The following is a 21,081-nucleotide window of genomic DNA, read 5'->3' on the forward strand; positions in this document are numbered from 1 at the left end:
TTAGTTAGTAGGTGGGTAATTAGGGAAAGTTGATTGTAAAGAAGAAAAGGCTGAAAGAGTATACATCCCTGTTATTAGGGAAGGTGGCAAGGTTTAAATTCAGTTTTAAGGGAAAGTAAGGTTGTGGGTAGATTTTCTGAGAAATGCAAAGCTTAGAAAGGAAGTTCAAGGCTCTAAAGACTCCAATCTTTCAATAGACTACATTTAATTGAGCCAAGTCTAGTTCTCCTAAAGGGGATGTTATTATAGACTTGTGTTACTAGAAAGATTCTGAAATGAGCATCTTTTCAGTTTTTACAAGATGGGTAGAAACTGAGCACACATAATAAAGAAGAATGATGACTTTTTAGATAATTCTTTTAAATGTGGAATGAAGTCAAGGTTTAAAATGTAACAATGTTGGGCAACTATTTTTCTCACCATGAGCTTATGTCAAGGCAATTCTATTAAAATGATTGGTGTATTAATGCATTATCATCCCACAGACTTTCCTACAGTGCAGAACTCTTAAGACTGGGTTCAGAGAGGCACCAAGAGAGAGTCTTTGTGCTGAGGGAACAAGGGTTCTCTAATTCAGAGATCCAGAGAGAACACCCAGTTTGGATTCCATTTCATTGTCCATAACAAGTGTTTTGAAGATCCTGAGGTGCAGAAGTTTGAGGCAATAGTCTACCACAAAGATATTATGTATTCCCAAAGGGATAGATAATTCCTCCATTATAATTATTGAATATAATAATTGTAGGGAATGTTAAAGTCAGCATCGATCATAATCTGATTAATATTTCTAATGATATTTGAGGTTGTGAAATTGAATTTCTGAAGGAAGTGAATCAGCTTAAGGAGGAAGGTGCTGCTTCCCTCCACTTCTTCAGGAGACTCATTTGTTTTTTTTTTGTTTTGTTTTGTTTTTTTTTTAATTCTACTCAGGATCATGGATGAAGTGCATTTAGCTGAAAACTTCAAGGAAGAGCTGACCTGCTCTGTATGCATGGATTATTTCAGACACCCAGTAACCTTGAGCTGTGGTCATAACTTTTGTCGCATCTGCCTCCTCAGGAGCTGGGGAGAAGATGACAGACCATGCCCCTGTCCTCTGTGCAGGAGACCCTTCCACATGAGAGACATAGAACTCAACCATCGCCTAGGGAAGCTGGCCAGCATAGGCAGGTCCCTGAGACCCTATTTCCTGCAAATAAAAGAGGAAAAAGTCACTTGTGAGAAACACGAGGAGGAGAAAACTCTTTTCTGTAAAAAGGACAAATCTTTCCTCTGTGTATATTGTTTTCAATCCCAGGAGCATGAGGACCATATGGTGCACAATGTAAAAGAGGCTGCAGAGGATTCTAGGGTAAGTGTGTCTAGTAAAAAACTATCTAGGTTGTCTTCCTTCTCTCCACATTGGTAGATCTTCTGATTCATTCACTTCTATAAGAAGCAGCTGCTTTGGAGCCCATGGAACCCATAGGTGACCTATGGGTTAGCTTTGTCCTTCAGTTCCCAGTTTGAGGAATGAAAGCTCATGGTAGCAGGGCTAATCCCGCAGAGTCTCCCTTGACCCAGCCAATAGACCCCCAGACACCCTCCCCCCCTTAACTCCCTCTCCCCCCACCTGTGGGTATTACATATCTTTCAGGCTGCAAATGCTGGCCATCAAGATTCCACTTCCTTCAATTTCAATTTTGTTTTCCACTGAGTATCCCTGACTCGGGTCGTTGCCTAAGAAGGGAGGGAGGCTGCTCACTCAGAGATAGAGACCATGGAGAAAACTACTCCATGGGCGCCTGTCCCTGTTCAGGGTGCATACAGCCATCTCCCCCAAAAACCCCAGTCCGAACCAGCCCCCATCTATGAGGAAGGTAGAAGACCCTTAACCAAAATGACTACTCAGAGATCATTCAGTAAAAAGCAGAAAAGTTGTTTATTGCAAACCTCCGGAGAATGAGCCCTCCTAACACAAACTTTCTCTTTCGTATCTCGGGATGGGATGGCTCATCCTCTGGAGGTTTGCTTTTCTGCTTTTTACTGAATGATCTCTGAGTAGTCATTTTGGGTAAGGGTCTTCTACATCTCTTACACCAGACCGCAAATAGTAGAGACAATTTTCTGATTTGTGGGATTTTGTTGATCTAGCTTGGGGAAGGGCAACATGTATGAAATGATGACTGGTATTTCCTTAGGTCAAACTCCAAAAGACTTTGGATCTTCTCCAGAAAAAAGTAGTAACAGTTCAGAATATAGTGACAGAAGAGAGAGAGAAAGAGAAGACTTGGAAGGTGAGTGTCTTGAGCCCTTTGACAGGGGAGTCAGAAGTATTCATGACAGTCTGCTTAAGGGGATGTTGAGGTTCCTTTAAGCAGTAGGTATTGGTGCCATTAGTTTCCTTCTTAAACATTTCAGTTTTTTAAGTATAAAAGTTAATTTAATGTTAAAGAATAAGTAAACCAAATAACAAATCATAGAAACAATAATTTCAACCAAGAAAATGATAATGATAGGACAATATTCTAAAATGTATGGGATGCAGTCAAAGCAATGCTTAAAAGAAAATTTATATATCTAAATGCTCATAAGAATAAAACAAAGAGAGCAATGAATTGGGCATGCAACTAAAAACAAGGTAGAAAAAGTACAAATTTAGCATAAAAGTTTGTTCAGAAGGATTAGACCTTGTAATTTTGTTGGCATTTTAACTTTTGGATTAGGATCCTCCTTATAGCATGAATGTCAACAACTTCATTGAAAATTCTCTATAGTTTTAGAGAGTCACCTAAAGGCAGAACTTGCTGAAATATGTAGAAGGTTCCCAGGCCTGCAGCTGTCAGAGGCAGGTCTCAGACTTTCAGTTTGGTGGCATTTGAGTGCCTACATAGTGCATTAAATACATATTTTCTTCCCTCTATGACAACTACCTCAAATTATCTCTCACATTAGAAATATTTCTACTCCTGGAAAAAGTTTTGTAGGGAAAGAGAAAAAGGGCCTTGGACATGGATTCATGAACCTTATCAAACTAAGTTACTTCCTTGCAGGAAAAGATCCAAATCTGGAGAGAGAGTTTGGCAGCTGAATATGGAGCATTCCATAAATTGCTGGAGAAAGAAGAAAAAGTTCATTTTCACACAATGAACAAGCAGGAAAGTGACAATCTGAAGATTGTAAGACAAAGTGTGATTACAGTGTCCCAACAACTTCATAGCTTGAGAGAGGTGATCTTGGATATGGAACAATGTAGCTGGAAGACCAGTAGCCAGCTTCTAAAGGTGAGAACTAGAAAAAGGTTGAATAATTTAATAACATTTGGGGTACCTAGGTGCCCATGGGTTAGAGTACCAGCCCTTAAGTCAGGAGGAACAGAGTTAAAATCTGGACTCAGATACTGAACACTTAACACTTTCTAGCAATGTGACCCTAGCAATGTGACCCTAGGCAAGTCACTTAACCTCAGTTGCTCAGCCAAAAAATAATAATAATAAAAAAATAAATAATAGCATTTTATCTACCCAGCCCCTTCAAGACCTCCAAAGCTTGTCAAAGAATGCACAAACATTTGATTAAATGAATGCTAGGCTTAAGAAGTACAGCTTCCCAGTTCAGCCAGAATTCTAATAAGACTGGTCCTCTGATTTTTCCAAATGATAGTAGATGATGACAGGAAAATTATTTGAGACTTGTCCTGAAGTAGAGGTGACTATATAGATGCAGAAAAAGTGAATTATTAGAGAAAAATATCACCAGAAAAAGGTGCAAATTTCCTAAATCAACAAGTTTTGGTGACTATGGACTTTAGTACATTCATAAATCTCCCAGAGACTTTTTGATGAAGTACCTTTCAGTTATTCATAATAGTAATGTGTATTTCTAATGATGCTGGGAAAAATAGTAAAATATGTTTCAAGTACCCTGGTTTAACAGTCAGGTGATTTAGGGTCTCTAGTCTAAAACTTCATGGCGATATATTAGAAATCCAACTAACATGTGTAAGCATAAAGTTGGTGAGTTTTCCACTTCTGACTTATTTTCTTGATGAATATCTCAAACCACAATGAACCAAGATCCATGCAGTATTTAAGAAATGAGTGTCAATTTTCCATAGTATATGTGACTTTTTGGGCTAGATGAAAAATCATGTTACAAAAGTGTCAGTATATAAGGCATAGAGGAACCCAGCACTCACTCTTTCTTTTTCTTTCCAGGTGGTAGGAGGCACACTGAATAGGTAAGATTTAAATTTGAGCCCTGTTAAGGAGTGGAGCAATAGGGTGAAATTTGTTGGTGGGAATATAGAGAGAGGAAACATGGAAAGAAGTAATGATTAGGAAAGATTTGTCCAATGGGAGGAAAGGGCAATGAGATGAGAAAGTCATTGCCAATTTCTGAAGATAACTGGGTCTGTTCTCTTTGCAGATGTGAATTCCTCTTGGGTCACCGTCCAGAGGTTATCACCACTTCAGGAATCATGTTTCAAAAAACTATAATGTGGGAAATGCTGAAAAGCTTCAAAGGTAAGAATCAGTCCAGTAGTTATTCAACCTCCATTTCAAAGTACCTAGTTACTTTTTTAAAGGCAGTTATTTGGGTGGGCATATAGGAAACTGTCATACTTTCTCAACCCAAGGACTACCCAGAGGCAGCAAAAGGAACATGAAGATTATTTCTTTGCAACAATGCAGGGATGTGATTGATGTTCTTTTTCCAAGTGCAAAAATGTCCTTTTGGACCTGGAAGTATTTCTAAGGGAGTAATGTCACCTTGCAAGTGATACAGCGAGTAAACATTCTTGTCTTCAGTTAACAGTAATACACATACTCTGTTATTTGTCATATGCAAGCTGTGAGGCAATTTAAGACAGTTTGGTCCTTCAACTCAATTAAATCTTCTTTGGGGAATTGTTCTGTAGAATTCAATTAGTGAGTACCTTGTATTGTCTCTTTGTCTACTTGGACTTTAAGAACCTAAATTGCTTAACAACTTTTCTTTCTTTTCAGTGACCCTGACTCTAGATCCAAAAAATATCTCTCCATATCTCATCCTCTCTGATGACCTGCGGACTGTCATTCGTAGGAGCAACCAGCAGAATACACCCTTTTCTACCAATCAAGATGAAAATAATTTCATTTTGGGGGATCAAATCTTCACAACTGGTATTCACTACTGGGAGGTTGAAGTAGGAGATTCCAGGCAATGGGCACTTGGTGTATGCAGGAAGTCAATGAGGAGAACTGGAGATCTCTTTTTCCATTTTGATAAATTAATCTTTCTTTCTAGTGTTAGAACAGAGAATGGATATGCTATCACGACTACTCCCCACTATTTTGAACATCTAATTCCTTTCCCCATCCTCTGGGTTGGGATTTTGCTAGATTGCAATGAAGAGACTATTTCATTTTATGATGCTTTAGAGAAATGCTTGATATATCATTTCCCTCATTTCCATTTCTCTGGACCACTTCAGCCTTTCTTTTCTCCTTCTCCTCCAACAGGGGAAGAGAATGGCACTCCCATGACTATTAGAGCTTGATACACTTCAAATTTTAAAGCACTGTAATAATCATGTCTGAAGAAGACACAACTTCAAAACATACATATATCTGGCTAGCTCTCAATCTATTTATATATTGTCTTCTCAAAGGATTTATGTTTTGTGGTTGGTGGGGAAACCTTAGATATCTGTTATTTGGAACCAACACAATTATTTTTTTAACAGAATCTTTGTCAGAAAAACAACTTTACTGCTAAATAAGCATTCATTAAGTTGTCAAATGGGCTTCTTCAAGCCTGAAAATGTTTATAATTCATACCTGCTAAACCTCTGTCTTGGAGTTTTCCTTCTGAGTCTTCTCTGGTTGTCCTTAGAGGACCCTTGTTCTGTCCTAGGCTTAATGAATTTTCAACCTGAATTTGCCCTCAGACATAATTTTCCTTTGTTTAAATGAGATATCTGGAGTGTTTGGAATTCTCTGGACTACTTTTCAGAATCTTTCCCCCCACATATTTAAGGACAAAGTTTGTAATTTTTTTTATTTTTTTTTATACTTTAAAAAACTTATGTAGAAATCTGTAGAAATCTGAAATGGTTTCCTAACCCTACTTACTCAACAGGATAATTGTAAATTATTAAGGAGATAACATATCAAAAATCCTTTGTCAGGGTAGAATTCCATTTAACAATGATATTGAATAATTGTTGTTGTTTTTTTATACAGAGATTTTTCTCCAACAGTAAACTGGTTACCTTTGATTAAGATACCTGTCCATCAATTTGAATGTCATTAAATGTTGAAAGTTTAAAAGAAATTATTCTTGTAATTTTTCTCTACAAGGAATTGTATAACAATCATGGCAAACATATAGTTGGGGGGAGGTGGAGAATGAATGCTGAAGAACAGATTGGAGAAATGAATAAAACCTTTTTAAGAAATGAGTGGGTCAAAGAGCACATTATTGGAGCTGGAATCTTAGAGTAATAACAGTGACATATAGCAGGACAAGTCTTAATAGGAAGCTGACACATTCTCAAAATGAAAATGCATGCCTCTAAATACACATTGCATTTCAAAGAAAAATAATTAGCTGTTAGAATCCTTACAAAGTGTTAACTCACTAGAGTTGATAGAAACAATGCTTATGTAATTGGTTTACACCTTTGAGAGTTCACATATTAGAGTTCACAAGTCTAGGAGATTCACAAGTCAGGAACCCACAATCCCACTCTCTCAGAGGAGGAGTCAACCTTTGGGTTCACACCTTTAAGAGAGCATATATAAGAAGCTCTTAGAGCCTCAGTCAGTGGAGAAGTCAGTTGAGAAGAGTAGAACTGGAGATTCAGAGAGAGCTGGAGGCAACAAAAGACAAGCTGCAAGAGCTCTTGGAACCAAGGAGAGAGATAGGCCTCTAAGAAAACTAACCAGGCTATTTTGGAAGAGACAATAAAGGATTTGAACTTTTATCAGCTGGCTGCATTTGAGGTGATTATTACTCTGAACTGAAATTAAGGCTGCCTCTAGAAGCCCCCCAAGAAACCTGCTTCCAGAAAATGATTATAATTTTAGAAAAGAAGAAAATACAATTAGTGATGTTGAAATAAGTTTTTTTCTAGGTTGTGCACAAAGTAATAATCCTAAAATAAATTCAAGACATTTTAAAATTCTTACACTAGTATGTAGTGTTCTGTTTGTTTTTTTGGAGGTCTCTGGACCAGCCTTTGTTTTAGTATAGTAATCACCATGAGAACAGCCAAGTGTTAAAGTCCAAATTCTTTATTGTCTCCTTCAAAGCCTGGTTTCCTTGCCTGGGATTCGGCTAGCTTTCTTGAGACCCTTCAGACAGGCCTTGGTCTCAGTGGTAGGAGCAGGAGGACAGGCCAGCCACCAGGAGGTTGATGAAGTTGGAATGTCTCTGGCTGAGTTTGTCCCTGGTTATATGCTCTATTTTAATTACATCATCATAGGCGTGAATCTTGTAGCACTATATTAAGTACTAAATAAATGTACTGAACTAGAGAACTATTAATCACCATGCTAAACTAGATAACCTTTGTCTTGGATCAATTCCATTGAGTTAGCCCTTGTAAGAATCCTTGTTTCAGGTACAGAGTTCTGGCCCATAACAAAAATGTAATGTTCTGATTGGTTTTATGGAGGTCTTCAGGCAACTTTCATTTCAGTAGAGTAATAACCACAAGAATTTGTTGAAGTCCAAATTCTTTATTGCCTCCTTGCCTGGGGCCCAACTAGCTTTCTTGAGGCCCTTCAAACGGGTCTTGGTCTCAGTGGGGGAAGCAAAGGAGGAGAGGCCTCCACCATGGTGCTGTGAGATGGAATGAATCTCTCTCCTTGGCTCTGAGAGCTTGAGCTCCCATCTACAATCCTCTGTCTTCTCTGACTCTGAACCTGGCTGAGTTTGTCCCAGTTTATATGCTCTATTATAATTAGATCATTTACAATATATTACATATAAACCAATAATTTTATCACTAGGGAACCATTATTTATTGTAAAATTAAATCAATCATACTGAACTTGAGAACTATTAATCACCATGGGATCACCATGCTAAACTAGTAAACACGCTAAACTGTTGTCTTATCAATTCCACTTAATTACCACCTTGTAAGAATCCTTGTTTCAAATACAGAGTTCTGGCCGATATTTTTAAAGTATGTAAACATAAAGACTCAAACTGATTTTTAAAAACATGTTAGTATGTGTAAGAATTCAATGAGCAGAAAGAAACCTTTCATTCTCATTTTGAGATGTATTTATTTCTGCTTAGAAGGTAGCAGAAGGGAGATACTTAATGCCTAATAACCATTCCCTTTCACATAGAGTATCCTGTAGCTTGCCCCTTTCAAATGGTGGAGATTTCCTTCAACTGTGATAAAAGGATTTTTCCTTAAAAAGCACCAGTTGTATTTCTTTGTAATTTTTCTTTGCTCCTGAGTTTCCTTCCACTGTCTAAAGTACCTTCTCCTTCTAGGCTCCTTGCTACTTCTCACAAAACTTTGTGTATTGTAGAGGATGAAGTGATTAGAATCATTTGACAGATCACATGATTCTCCATGAAAGAAGTGACAATCTAGCTCTGATGTATGGGAATTTGGCAGAGTAGTACAGTATTGGATTTCCCTGATATTGACAAAGTCAAAAGTACAAATAAATCAAGAAAGAAGGAAGTTTAGGCAATAGTATGCTAAATGTAGGGCTTCTGTTAGTTAGATTTGAGTTTTGCAAATATAGAGAATACATATGAGACAAAGAATGGAAGACAATTGACTTGTGAGTGGCTACATAAAAGGGATGCTCTAAGTGCCTTTGTTTTGCAAACAGCTCTCCTTAGCCAGGCTTGCTATGGGGTTAGGGATTACAATACCTTTTGAATATTTATGGTTTACACCATTTGAAGGTGCAATCACGCATATGTGTAAACAATCACATAAAAGGAGGGATAATGGAGGGGGGGCAGTCTGGATCTTTCCTTGAACAAAAGAATGTTAAGATAACCAAAGAAAGGCCTCTAATATGTTGGGCAGCTTTTTTCTGGGGGAGTTATGGAAGGACATGGATATGGACAACAATTGTTTAGAATGAGAAGAGAATCAGTGGGTTATGGTCAGAGAAAACCCGTAGGTCAATAAGATCATAATAGCTCCTCTGCCATTATCAAAAAGTTCATCTTTATTAAATTTCCACTTGTGCCTTTTCTTTAATTTTTGCCAAACAAATTTTTGATCATAGAAGGAAAAATTACTGCAGATCTCCTAGGTAAGAGGGGTGGAAAGTTGGGAGGAGGAAAATAAACCTAAATGAGTATTTTTGTTCATTTTGTGGCATTTTGAGAGTCCTAAAAAAAGATTCATGCAGATAGAATTTTCTGTTCAAAGCCTATTGAGATTGAACCACTGAGAAAAATCAAATTTTCATAACTGATCATCAAAACATTATTGCTGCTGTTCTATATAGTGTATTCCCGGTTCTGCTTGTTTTACTCAGCTTCAATTCGTGTAAATCTTTCCAGACTTTTCTCTAATCAGCTTTTTCATCATTTTTTATAGCACCATAATATTCCATTACCTTCATGTACCACAACTTGTTCAGCCCCAATTGATGGGCATCCACTCATTTTCAAATTTTTTGTTACCACAAAAAGATCTGCTACAAACATTTTTGAACATGTGGATCTTTTTCCCTCTTTTATGATTTACTTGGAATACAGACCCAGTAATGGCACTACTGGGTCAAAGCATTTGCATGGTTTTATAACCCTTTGGACCTAGTTACATATTACTCTCCAGAATGGTTAGATCATTTCACAACTCCACCAACAATGGATTAATGTCCAGTTTTCCCACATCTCTTCCCACATTTATCATTATCTTTTCCTGTCATCTTAGCTAATCTGAGAGGTATGTGGCGGTACCTCAGAGTTCTTATAATTTGCATTTCTCTAATCAATAGTGATTTAGAGCATTTTTTTGTCACATGACAATGGTCTGTTCATATAACAATATGTCTGTTTATATTGACCACATATTAATTGGGGAATGACTTATGTTCTTATAAATTTGACAGTTGTTTCTATATTTAAGAAATGAGATCTTTATCAGAAATACTGGCTAAAAAGATTTTTTCCCCCAGCTGTGTACTGCCCTTTTAATCTTGTTTCTATTGTTTTTGTGTGTTCAAAGACTTTAATTTAATGTAATTAAAGTTGTTCATTTCGGCTTTCATACTATTCTCTAGTTCTTCTTTGATCATCAGTTCCTCCCTTCTCCAAATATCTGATTGGCAAATTATTCCTTATTCTCCTAATATGTTCATGGTATCATCCTTTATGTTCAAATTATGTAACCATTTTGAACTTATTTTGGTATAGGGTGTGAGAGGTGAAGTTTATGCTGAGTTTCTAACTATGCTGAGTTATTTTCCAGTTTCACCAGCTATTTTGTCAAATAGTGAGTACATATTCCAGAAGCTGGAGTTTGGGGGTTTATCAAATATTGGATTGATATAGCCTTTGATTATTGTGCTGTGTGTATTTAATCTATTCCACTGATACATCAGTCTATTTCTTAGCCAGGACCAAATGGTCTTGATTACCATTGCTTTATATTATAGTTTTAGGTTTGGTACTGCTAGGCCAACATCCTTTGTATTTTTATTTTTTTATTAATCCCCTTGATATTCTTGACCTTTTGTTCTTCTAGGTGAATTTTGTTATTATTTTTCTACTTCTATAAAATAATGTTTTGGCATACTGAACAAGACCAATTTAGGCAGAATGGTCATTTTTATTATATTAGCTCAGCCTAGCTATAAGCAAATGATATTTTTTCCAATTGTCAAATTTGATTTTATTAGTGTGATTTTATAGTTCTTGAGTTTGTCTTAGCAGGTAGACTCCCAGCAATTTTATTTTTCTACAGTAATTTTAAATGGAATTTCTCTTTCTATCTCTTGCTGATGGGCTTTGTCAGTAATATATAGAAATGCTGATGATCTGCAAAATTTTTTTTTAAATCCTGCAAGTTTGCTAAAGCTGTGAATTGTTTCCAGTGGAGTTTTGGATGATTTTCTAGGATTCTCAAAGTAAATCATCATATCATCTATAAAGAGTTATATTTTATTTCCTCATTACATGTTCTAATTCTTTTACTTTCTTTTTATTTTCTTATTACTAAAACCAACATTTCTAGTACAATGTCATATAATAGTGGTAATAGTGGCCATCCTTGTTTTACTCCTAATCTTATTGGGAATGTATCTAGTTTCTCTCCATTACAAACAATGCTTGGTGTAGGTTTTAGATAGAAACTGTTTATTCTTTCTTCTTTTATCTTTTATTTTTTCATTTTTTGCTGAGGCATTTGGGGTTAAGTGGCTTGAACTCAAAAATCTTATAAAAAGTGAATGATGAAAACTCTATACATAATTGAAGAAAGAGTTTACATGAAATGAAAAAAAACATTAAAAAATTATGATAGGGCACATACATACTGAGAATTCCATATGATTGGTCTCTTCATAAAACCATCTGTATATTTGATGATAACCCAAGTTGGAAATAGAAGAGAATTTCATTTCCTTTTGTATGGCTATAAATGTTTCCCTTTTCAGGAGGAGAAGAGGGAGGAACAAAAACATATCTACAATATGCTCTTGAAAAAGAAAAAAGAAAAAAAAATTATTATTTTGTTTACCAAAAACAAAGCAACCTGAGCTATTCAGCCTAGAATTGTAGTCCTTTCCATATCCTAAACTATAAAGTAAATGAATATTTAGCCTAATCATCTGCCTATTCCTAGATACATATTTCTGCATAAAATAAGGTCCTTGCAGAACCAAAAGAAAAGAAATATGTGATGACCAATTGTGATAGATGTGGCTCTTTTCAACAATGAAATGACTCAAGGCAATTTCAATAGACATGTGATGGAAAGTGCTATCCACATTCAGAAACAGAACTTTGAAAACTGAATATGGATCAAGGCAGAGTATATTTGCTTTTTTTGTTTTGTTTTGTTTTTTTCCTCTTTTTAATCTGATTTTTCTATTGCAGCATGATGAATAGGGAGATATGTTCAATAGAATTACACATATCTAACCTTTATTGGATTGCTAGTTATCTTAGGGAGGCAGGAGAAGAGAAAGAAGAAAATTTGAAACACAAGGTTTTGAAAAAGTGAATATTGAAAACTATCTTTGTATATCTTTGGAAAAGTAAAATATTATTGGAAAAAGAATACAAACAGAAAAATTAGGTCCTTAAATGTTTTTAAATGATGTGAGAATAATTAGGTATTGAGAAAAGTTATAGGATTAAACTGTAATTCTATAAATTATTTTTATACTTTATTTTTCTTTCCCAGTTGAACATCAAATTTTTAACATTTGTTTATAAAACACTGTGTTCCAGATTTGCTCTCTTCCTTCTCACATCACAGCTAATTGAGAAGGCAAGCATTTTATATGGTTAAACATGTGTAGTCATGAAAAACATTTTCATAATAGACATGTAAAAGAAAAAATCAAAAAATCAAGAAAAATAAAATATAAATAATATGTTTCAATCTTTATTCAAATACCATCAGTTCTTTCTGTGATGATGAATAACATTTTTCAACAAAATCTTTCATAAATGTTTTAGATCACTGTATTGCTGAGGTAGCTAAACTGTTCACAGCGGATCACCTTAGAATATTGCCCTGACTTTGTACACAGCACATTTCACTTTGCATCAATTCATGGAAGCCTTTCTAGGTTTTTCTGAGATAATCCTGCTCATCATTTCTTGATGCAATTGATTGGCATACCCTCAATTTCAAAATCTTTGGCCCCAGAAAGAAACTGCTATAAATATTCTCATTCTCATATTCTCTCTTTCTCTCTCTCTCACACACACACACACTGTATAAGTCTTTTTCCATTTTAAAAAATATAGACCTAGTGGTGGTATTGCTAATATCCATGATTTTATAGCCCTTTGGTCATAGTTCCAAATTGCTCTTAAACTGATCCAAATTAGATTAATTCCCAACACCATCAAAAATACAGTAATGTCTCATTTTCTCTATTTCCCCTTCAGTATTTATGGTCCTTTTTTCTGGGTGGGGATTCTTTTCTGTACAATTAAACAATCAAATAAATGAGGTAATACCTTATGATTATTTAAATTTGTATTTTTCTAACCAATAGTGAACTAAAGCATTTTTTTATGTCTACTGGTAGCTTTGAGTACTTCATCTGAAAATTACCCATGTCTTTTTTTGTGTCCTGCTTTCTAAAGCCGCCACGCTGGGGTGATTAAAATATTGAGTCCTGCTTTGTAGAGCCCCCAACTTGGGGTGACAAAATATACTATTGCTTTCTAGAGTCCCCATGCCAGGGTGATTAAGATATACCTTCCTTATGGAGAAGTGATGAGGGCGGGACTCCTGAAGATGGTGGGAAATTGGAGTCTGTTTTATTTCAAGGACTTTCCCCTTTATACAATGTAATAAAAACAACACTGAGCGCGTGGGAACACATAAATAACTTGCTATTGTATGTAGTTTGCCACCTGGTATCACTCTGCTTCAATCACAACACAGGTTGTCACCACCTCCTAACTTCTCAGGAAGACAGAGAGCCCTTATGGGATATGGGGAGCCGAACCAGACATAGGTAGGTTCCCTCTAGGCTGAAGTGTCTTAAATCTTACCCAGAGTTTCTCCACTGACTGTGACCCTCTACAATCTTTTGATTTTTAAATTGGGGAATGGCCCTTATCTTTATAAATTTGACTTAGTTTGGTATATGTTTGAAAAATGAAGTCTCTTTTAGAGAAACTTGCTCCAAAATTTTTTTTTTACATTCATTTTTGCTAACTTCATTTCCCTTCATTTTATTCTTTTCTTTCTTTTTAACCAATCCATCCTCAAAAGTGTTTTTGCTTCTACCTACCCTGCTGCTGATTCAGTGTCTCCAAGGCCTGCTGCTGCTTTGCTGGGGCTGGGCTCCTTAGGTTGAACTGTATTCCACTCGCATTCCTGCTGATCGTCTAATTGTCTTAGGCAAGAAAATTGTTTCTCTTCATCTTTTTGTAAACTCTGCCTACAAATTTGTTTAGAGACTACGTAAAGTTATTTGGAGGGATCTGGGTGAGACTTCAGATGAATCCCTCCCTTTATTTTGCCATCTTGCCAATGCTTTCCTCTATTATTAAAATTAGCAAAGAATTTTTCTTAGAAAAGAGTTAGTTACTTAATGGAATATTTTTGTTATATCAATGGAAGAGTCAATTTTCTTGAATATGGTAAAAATACATGTAAACCCAATATAGGAATACAAATGTATGCAATTATCTTGCACAAGAAAACTCAGATCAAAAAGAAAAAAAAATGAAGAAAATAAAGCCTTACATTCCATGAAATCAAAGGTTCTTTGCTCAGAGTATGTAAACTTTTTTCTGTAATATTGATAAATGCTTTATTGTTCAGTCATGTGGAGTTTTGTGCTAAGAAAATATTAAATGGGCTCATAAAGATATTGGAGTTGTTCATTTCCTTCTCCACCTTATTTTGTAGATGAGGAACTGATGTAAACTATGGCTACAGTCACAAAGGTAGTAAAATGAGGTCAGCCTCCACATGTGCAAAAAAGTTTCTAACAACCCTTTTTGTAGGCTGCTTCACCTCTGTTTAACCTCATGCTCTCCTTTATAATTAAGATCTAGAGTTGCATTGCCATTTGGGCTGTGGTTAACAGGCTGAAGATTCTTACTTCATCAAGTTCACTAACACTTCTTAAAACATTGTTTCTAGTACTATCCTAGCTACTGATGCTACAATGATGGGAACTTTTCTTAATGACTACCATGGAGTGTTAGACAGGAAATTTACTCCTCATTGGAGTGCACTATCTTACTGTGAGCATGTAGGAGAAATACTGAGAAGGTGTGGAGGCAGGGTAGGAGATATTTTACCAATGCAGCCCACAACCCTCTTGTTAAAAGTGATTAAGCAACAGAAGCAAATGATATAGCCTGCAAAGAACTTGAGCTGTTAATGTAAGAGTGCAGGATATGATTCCCAATCTGTTACTATTTCCTTCTGCTTCCTTAATCCCTGCAATTTAGTTACCATCTTTTAGAGATAACATCTTTATCCATATTTCCCCCCTCCCTTTTATTCTTACTTCTATTTACTTACTTCTACCATTCAGTAATTAAAGGTGAGGTTAGAATTGAAAAAAAAAAAAAATGAACTGGCTTTCTTTCCCAAAAGAGTCAGTCTGGGAGAGAAATCCCCTCACAGTTCCTAATTACCAATTTCTAATTTCTCCCAATACCAGAGCACTCATGTTTTACAAAAGATGTCCCCACACAGGTCACTGAGTACTATTTCACTCCCATTCATGTTTTCATGTATTTTAATATTGGTGACTTCTTAGACTCTGGCCTTCCAGTACATAAGTACCCTCTATTTTTTGTGTGTTTATATCTTAAGAATTTATTTATTAAACTTTTGTTACAAAACATGCGCAAGTAATTTTTGAACATTGACTTTGCAAAGTCTTCTCTTCCAAATTATCCCCTCCTTCCCCCCACCCTCTCCCTAGATTAAAAGGTAGTCCTACACATGTTAGATATGTTAAAATGTATGTTAAATCCAATATATGTATACATATTTATACAATTGTCTTGCTGCTCAAGAAAAAATTGGATCAAGAAGAAAAAACTAAGAAAACAAATACAAGTATACAACAGAAAGAGTGAGAATGCTATGTTGCAGTCCACACTCAATTCCCATAGTCCTCTCTGGGTATATAGAGTTAGTTCTCTATCACTGAACAATTGGAACTGGTTTGAACCACTTATTATTGAAGAAAGCCACGTCCATAAGAATTGATCATTGTATAGTCTTCTTGTTGCCATGTATAATGATTTCCTGGTTCTGCTCATTTCACTTAGCATCAATTCATGGAAGTCTCTCCAGGCTTCCCTGAAGTCATCCTGCTGGTCATTTCTTACATAACATTCATATACCATAATTTATTCAGCCATTCTCCAATTGACGGGCATCCACATAGTTTCCAATTTCTGGCCACTCATTATGAGATAGTTTATTTTTGCTAAGAAGTTATCAAAATGGAGATATTTAAGGTCTAACAATCATTCTCTCACATAGGGTATCATGTAGCTTGCCCTGTTCAAATGGTAGAGATTATCTTCAACTATGATAAATGGATTTTTCCTAAAAAAGCACCAGTTCTACTTCTTTGTAATTTTTCTTTGCTCCCAAGTTTCTTTCCAGTGTCTAAAGAACCTCCTCCTGCTAGGCCCCTTGCCACAAAACTTTGTGTATTATAGAGGAGAGATTAGAACCAGTTGAAGGATCAGATAAGTCTCCATAAAGGAGTTGACTATCTAGCCCTGACATATGGGAAAGAATTTGGCAGGGTATTGATCTTTCTGACTTTGAGAAAATAAAAAGTACAAATAAATCAAGAAAGAAGCAAGGTCAGGTAATAGTATGCTGAATGTGAGGCTGTAGCTAGTTAGATTTTGGTTTATCAAATGTAGAGAATACATATGAGACAAAGAATGGAAGCCAGTTGGCTTGTGAATAGCTACATAGGAGGGATATTCTAAGTGTCTTTGCCAACAAATCTCCTTAGCCAGGTTTCCCTAAAGAGTGTGGTTAGGGATTACAATGTCTATTGACAGTTTATGGTTTACATCATTTACAAGCCTCAATCATATGAAGGGAGAGATAATAGGAGGGCAGTCTGAATCTTGACCAAAAAAAAAAAAAATGTTAAGATAACCAGAGAAAAGCCTGTAATACATTGGACAGCTCTTTTCTGGATCATTTATGTAAAGGCCTGGACTATAATTGCCTAGGAAGAGAAGAGAATCAGTGGATTATGGTCTGACAGAACCCTCAGGCCAATAAGATAATTCCCCTGCCATAATAAAAACAATTCATCTTTAGTAGGTTTCTCTTTGTAGCTCCTTTAATTTTTCCCCAACACTTTCATAGTCACAAAAGGAAAAATTACTGCAGATCTCCTAGGAGAGAGAAGTGGAAATTTGGGAGGAGGAAAAGACACCTAAGTAAGCATTTCCGTTAATTTTTGCAACATTGAGAGCTCTTTTATAAAAAAAAAAAAAAAAAAAAAAAAAAAAAAAAAAAAAAAAAAAAAAAAAAAAAAAAAGAGGGGGAGAGATATGAATGCAGATGGAATTTTCTGCCCAAAGCCTATTAGGAATACTTGGGATCACTGAACCACTGAGAAGAATCAGATCTGTCAGTTGATCATCGCACATTATTGCTATTGTTCTATACAATGTGTTCCTGGTTCTGCTTCTTTTGCTCAACATCAGTTCAAAATTTGGTTCTGGCTGACAAGATTACCAATCATCAATAAATTGATGAGTGGTCTCCAGAATCATGTATATTGTCAGAACAATAGCATTCCTAAATTGAGGGTAGCAGGGGAGAGGGCAAAGGCATAGTTTTTTTTTTTTTTTTTTTTTTTTTTTTGGAATCATTGTTAGAATAGAATCTTCTCCCCACTAAAATCAGGGGGCCACAAAATCCTATTACATCATATTTCCCCCCCAAAGCAGTTTGTAGCCCAAAGTCATTTGGAGCTAAGGGACGGAGATCTCATTTTCTGGAATCATTTCATGCTGTCAAGGGGCATAGTAGAAGGCTATTTTCAATGGAGTCCACATTGATGAAGGGAGGGAGGCAAGATGGCAGCAGCATCAATTGGGTGCTAGGTGTCAATCAGTTAGCAAATGGTATTTAGGGTGAACAAATAGTTGCAAGTTCATAGCTTGGAGTTATTTACCCAAATGTTCATAAAGAATGAAATATTCCAGAAATAAAAAAAAAAACTCAACTTTTCCCCCACCATTGAACATTAATTTTTTTTTTCAAAAAGGCATTCTTAAATATTGCTCATTTTTGGTCTCATTCATAACTGGCAAATGGATATATTAATGAATATAAACTGTAGTTCATCTTGAAAATAATCAATAGCAAGGATACTGAGTATTATTGCCTTTTGAGGCAGGAACCAATGAAAATAATGAATTCTAGTTTCCTTCACATTCTGATTATTTTTTGTTGTTCATTCTTCTCATCAAAAAGGATCACTAGCATCAAGAAAGTGATGTCCTGACTTGCAAGTGAATTAGATTTGAAAGAGCTGTGCAAAAGCCACCAGCATCATCTTCTCCTCTGGTCATTGGAGTATAATGACAAGCTATTAGTTAGGATGATAGGTTTAAAAAAAAAAAAAAAAAAAAGTCAATTTCTCTCATGACAACCAAAGGACTTTGCCAGATCTCAGTTCTGAGGCAACACCCATTCTGTAATTAAAGGTGAGGTTGGAATTGAAAAAAGATTAACTGGTTTTCCTTCCCAAAAGAGTCAGTCTGGGAGATCAGAGTTCCTAATTACCAATTTCTAATTTCTCCCAGTACCGGAGCACTCATGTTTTACAAAATGTGTCCCCATACAGGTCACTGACAGTGAAATAGTTAACACAAATGGCACAGGTGAAATCCTGCTTAAAATGTGCAACCAGACCTACAGCTTCTATATTCCTAGACCTGAAGAAAAAACCAGTCTTCTCCTTTTATCTCAAGAACCACCCACTTAGTTGCTTCCCTTTAAAAATTCTGCTAACTTTTAAAAATTTTATATCACTTCCATTTCCCATCACATTCCTCTTTTCTCCCTCCCAAAGATTCTCATTTTGAAACAGATTTTAGAAGGTTTTTTTTTAAATAAGAAAAGTTAACAGTTAAAAAATGAATGTGACATTATATAAACTTTTCCATAGATATATAGAACACAAACATCCTTATTCAACATAGTAGAAATAATATATCTTTTGAATATAGAGAAGCTTACATATTTTGGACATTAGAGCATTTTCAGATAAACTTGACAGATTTTTCCCTTTAGAATTTAGCTGTATTGCTTTTGTCTGTGAGAAATTTTCAATTTTATGTAAATTGTCCATTATTGCTCCTTAAATCCCTTTTATCCCTTGTTTGCTTATATGTTCTTGTTGTATGTATGTGTATATATATAGAATTGAGAGTTCATTCCTGCCTTCTACTTCACATTTTTTTATGATGTGACTTTCTAAATCTAGTTCACAAAACCATTTGGAACTTAGCTTGGCAAATATTATGAGGTGAATCTTTAATTCAGGTGGTGGTATTTGGGAAATTATCAAACACTGTTACATAATGTTTGTTGGCTTTTGTATATGGTGGCACTAATATGTTTTATTATTTTATTTCTCTATTAACCAGTAGTTTTATTTATTACTGCTTTATAATAGCTTGAAATCTGGTACTAATACAGAATCATAGAGCACATCACCATTTAGGAGATGATGCATGATCATGAAGCTAAAAACAATTTAAAAAGAAGCAGCCAAAAAGAGTCAATGATGTTAGCAGACAGTATGAAAACAAGGGTGGAAAAGTTTCCCAACCATAAAGGGTTTTTAATTCTTTAAAAGCTATAGATTAGTGAGAAAAGAAGTGGAGGAAAAAAAGCCTGCCTGCCACAGCCAACATTGCAGAACAGATCTTGAACCCCAGAAGCAAGAAACTAGTTTAGAGTTTACCCAAGAGGAAATTAATCTCCATTAGAAATTTCTTATCTTGGGAAATCTAGAGACAATAGAGATAGTGTGTCAAAATGGACTTACTTTTTAATCAGAGATTCTAAGGAGATAGATGTTTCAGAAATCAGGACCCCGAATACCATTCATTTTAGACTTCATATGACATTCTGTAGTCCTGACATTTTTTGAAAACTTGACAAAATCCAGAAAATTCTCTCTCCAATTGCTCTGTGAAATATTAGTGAAGATTTCTCCCTCTAACCCAAAATTGGGCCAGGAGAAGGAATCTGTTTGCCCCTTGCTCGCTCCTACCACATTCCTTCTTTTCCTCTCTCCTCAGTCATTCTGAAAACAATTTTAAAAGTTTACCTCACGTGTCACTCATCATTTGATGAAATAAGCTCATCTACAGGTGGTTTTCATTCTGTTTTCAAGTAACTGACTTACCCGTCTTTTTTTTTTTTTTTTTTTTTTTTTTTTTTTAGGATTTTAATGTACTTTATAGTGGTGTCTTCTTAGAGACCCAAGCCTTCCAGTTCATCAATTTCCTCAGTTATAATGGCATATAGTCACAATATTTCTGCACTTAGTGTCTTTTCATATCAGGGAATGTGAAAGTCAGCACATAGTCTGATTAATATTTCTAATGATAGTTGAGGTTGTGAAATTGAGTTTTTGAAGGAAATGAATCAGCTCAGGGAGGAAGATCCTAAGGATATTTTCTTAAGCTGCTTCAGGAGACTCATTTGTCCCTTTTTTTTCCCCTGCTCAGGACATGGATGAAGCTCATTTAGCTGAAAACATCAAGGAAGAGCCGACACCCAGTAACCCAGTAACACCCAGTAACCTTGAGCTGTGGTCATAGCTTTTGCTGCATCTGCCTCCTCAGGAGCTGGGGAGAAGATGACAGGCCATGTTCTTACCCTCTTTGCAGAAGGCCTTTCCACATAAGGGACATAGACCTCAACCATCACCCAGGGAAGCTGCCCAGCATAGGCAGGACCCTGAGCCCCTATTTACTACAATTCAAAGGAGAAAAAGTCACATGTGAGAAACACCAAGAAGAGAAAACTTTTGTGAAAAGGACAAAACTTTCATCTTTGTCAACAGTCAGTCACAGGAGCATATTGGGCATACAGTGCACTTTGTAAATGGCGCCACAGAGGATTTTAGGGTAAGTGTGTGTAGTTAAAAACTTTTTAGGTTGCCTTTATTCTCTCCTAGTTGGTGGATCTTCTGAGCCAATCATATGTATTGGAAGCAGATGCTTTGGAGGCCATGGAGTCTCATAGCTGACCTATGGGTTAGCTCTGTCTTAAAGTTTCCAGATTACAAAGAGGAAGAGCAATCTAAACATCTTTGACCTCCCTGCTCTGATCTGGGGGATTTTGTTGATCTAGCTTGGGGAAGGGAAACATGTATGAAATGATTACTAGTATTTCCT

The 21,081-nt window shown here is 35.9% G+C and overlaps 1 protein-coding gene across 1 annotated transcript; it reads left to right on the plus strand.

Moving 5' to 3' along the window:
* The first annotated feature begins 934 nt into the window (after nt 1-934).
* Nucleotides 935-20,502, plus strand: LOC105750991 (probable E3 ubiquitin-protein ligase TRIML1). The gene is made up of 6 exons (XM_031943511.1): nt 935-1,351; nt 3,033-3,263; nt 4,197-4,219; nt 4,408-4,505; nt 4,989-5,167; nt 20,410-20,502. Exons 1-6 carry the CDS (start codon nt 935-937, stop codon nt 20,500-20,502), a joined length of 1,041 nt encoding a protein of 346 aa, XP_031799371.1.
* The last annotated feature ends 579 nt before the right edge of the window (nt 20,503-21,081 follow it).

This window comes from Sarcophilus harrisii, chromosome 6, assembly GCF_902635505.1.
Source record: "Sarcophilus harrisii chromosome 6, mSarHar1.11, whole genome shotgun sequence".
Lineage (NCBI taxonomy): Eukaryota > Metazoa > Chordata > Mammalia > Dasyuromorphia > Dasyuridae > Sarcophilus > Sarcophilus harrisii.

Coding starts and splice junctions, on each gene's coding strand:
- LOC105750991 (XM_031943511.1), top strand. CDS start 935: ATGGATGAAGTGCATTTAGCTGAAAACTTCAAGGAAGAGCTGACCTGC. Junction 1,352..3,032: donor AGGCTGCAGAGGATTCTAGG/GTAAGTGTGTCT, acceptor ACTTCCTTGCAG/GAAAAGATCCAAATCTGGAG. Junction 3,264..4,196: donor CCAGTAGCCAGCTTCTAAAG/GTGAGAACTAGA, acceptor TTTTCTTTCCAG/GTGGTAGGAGGCACACTGAA.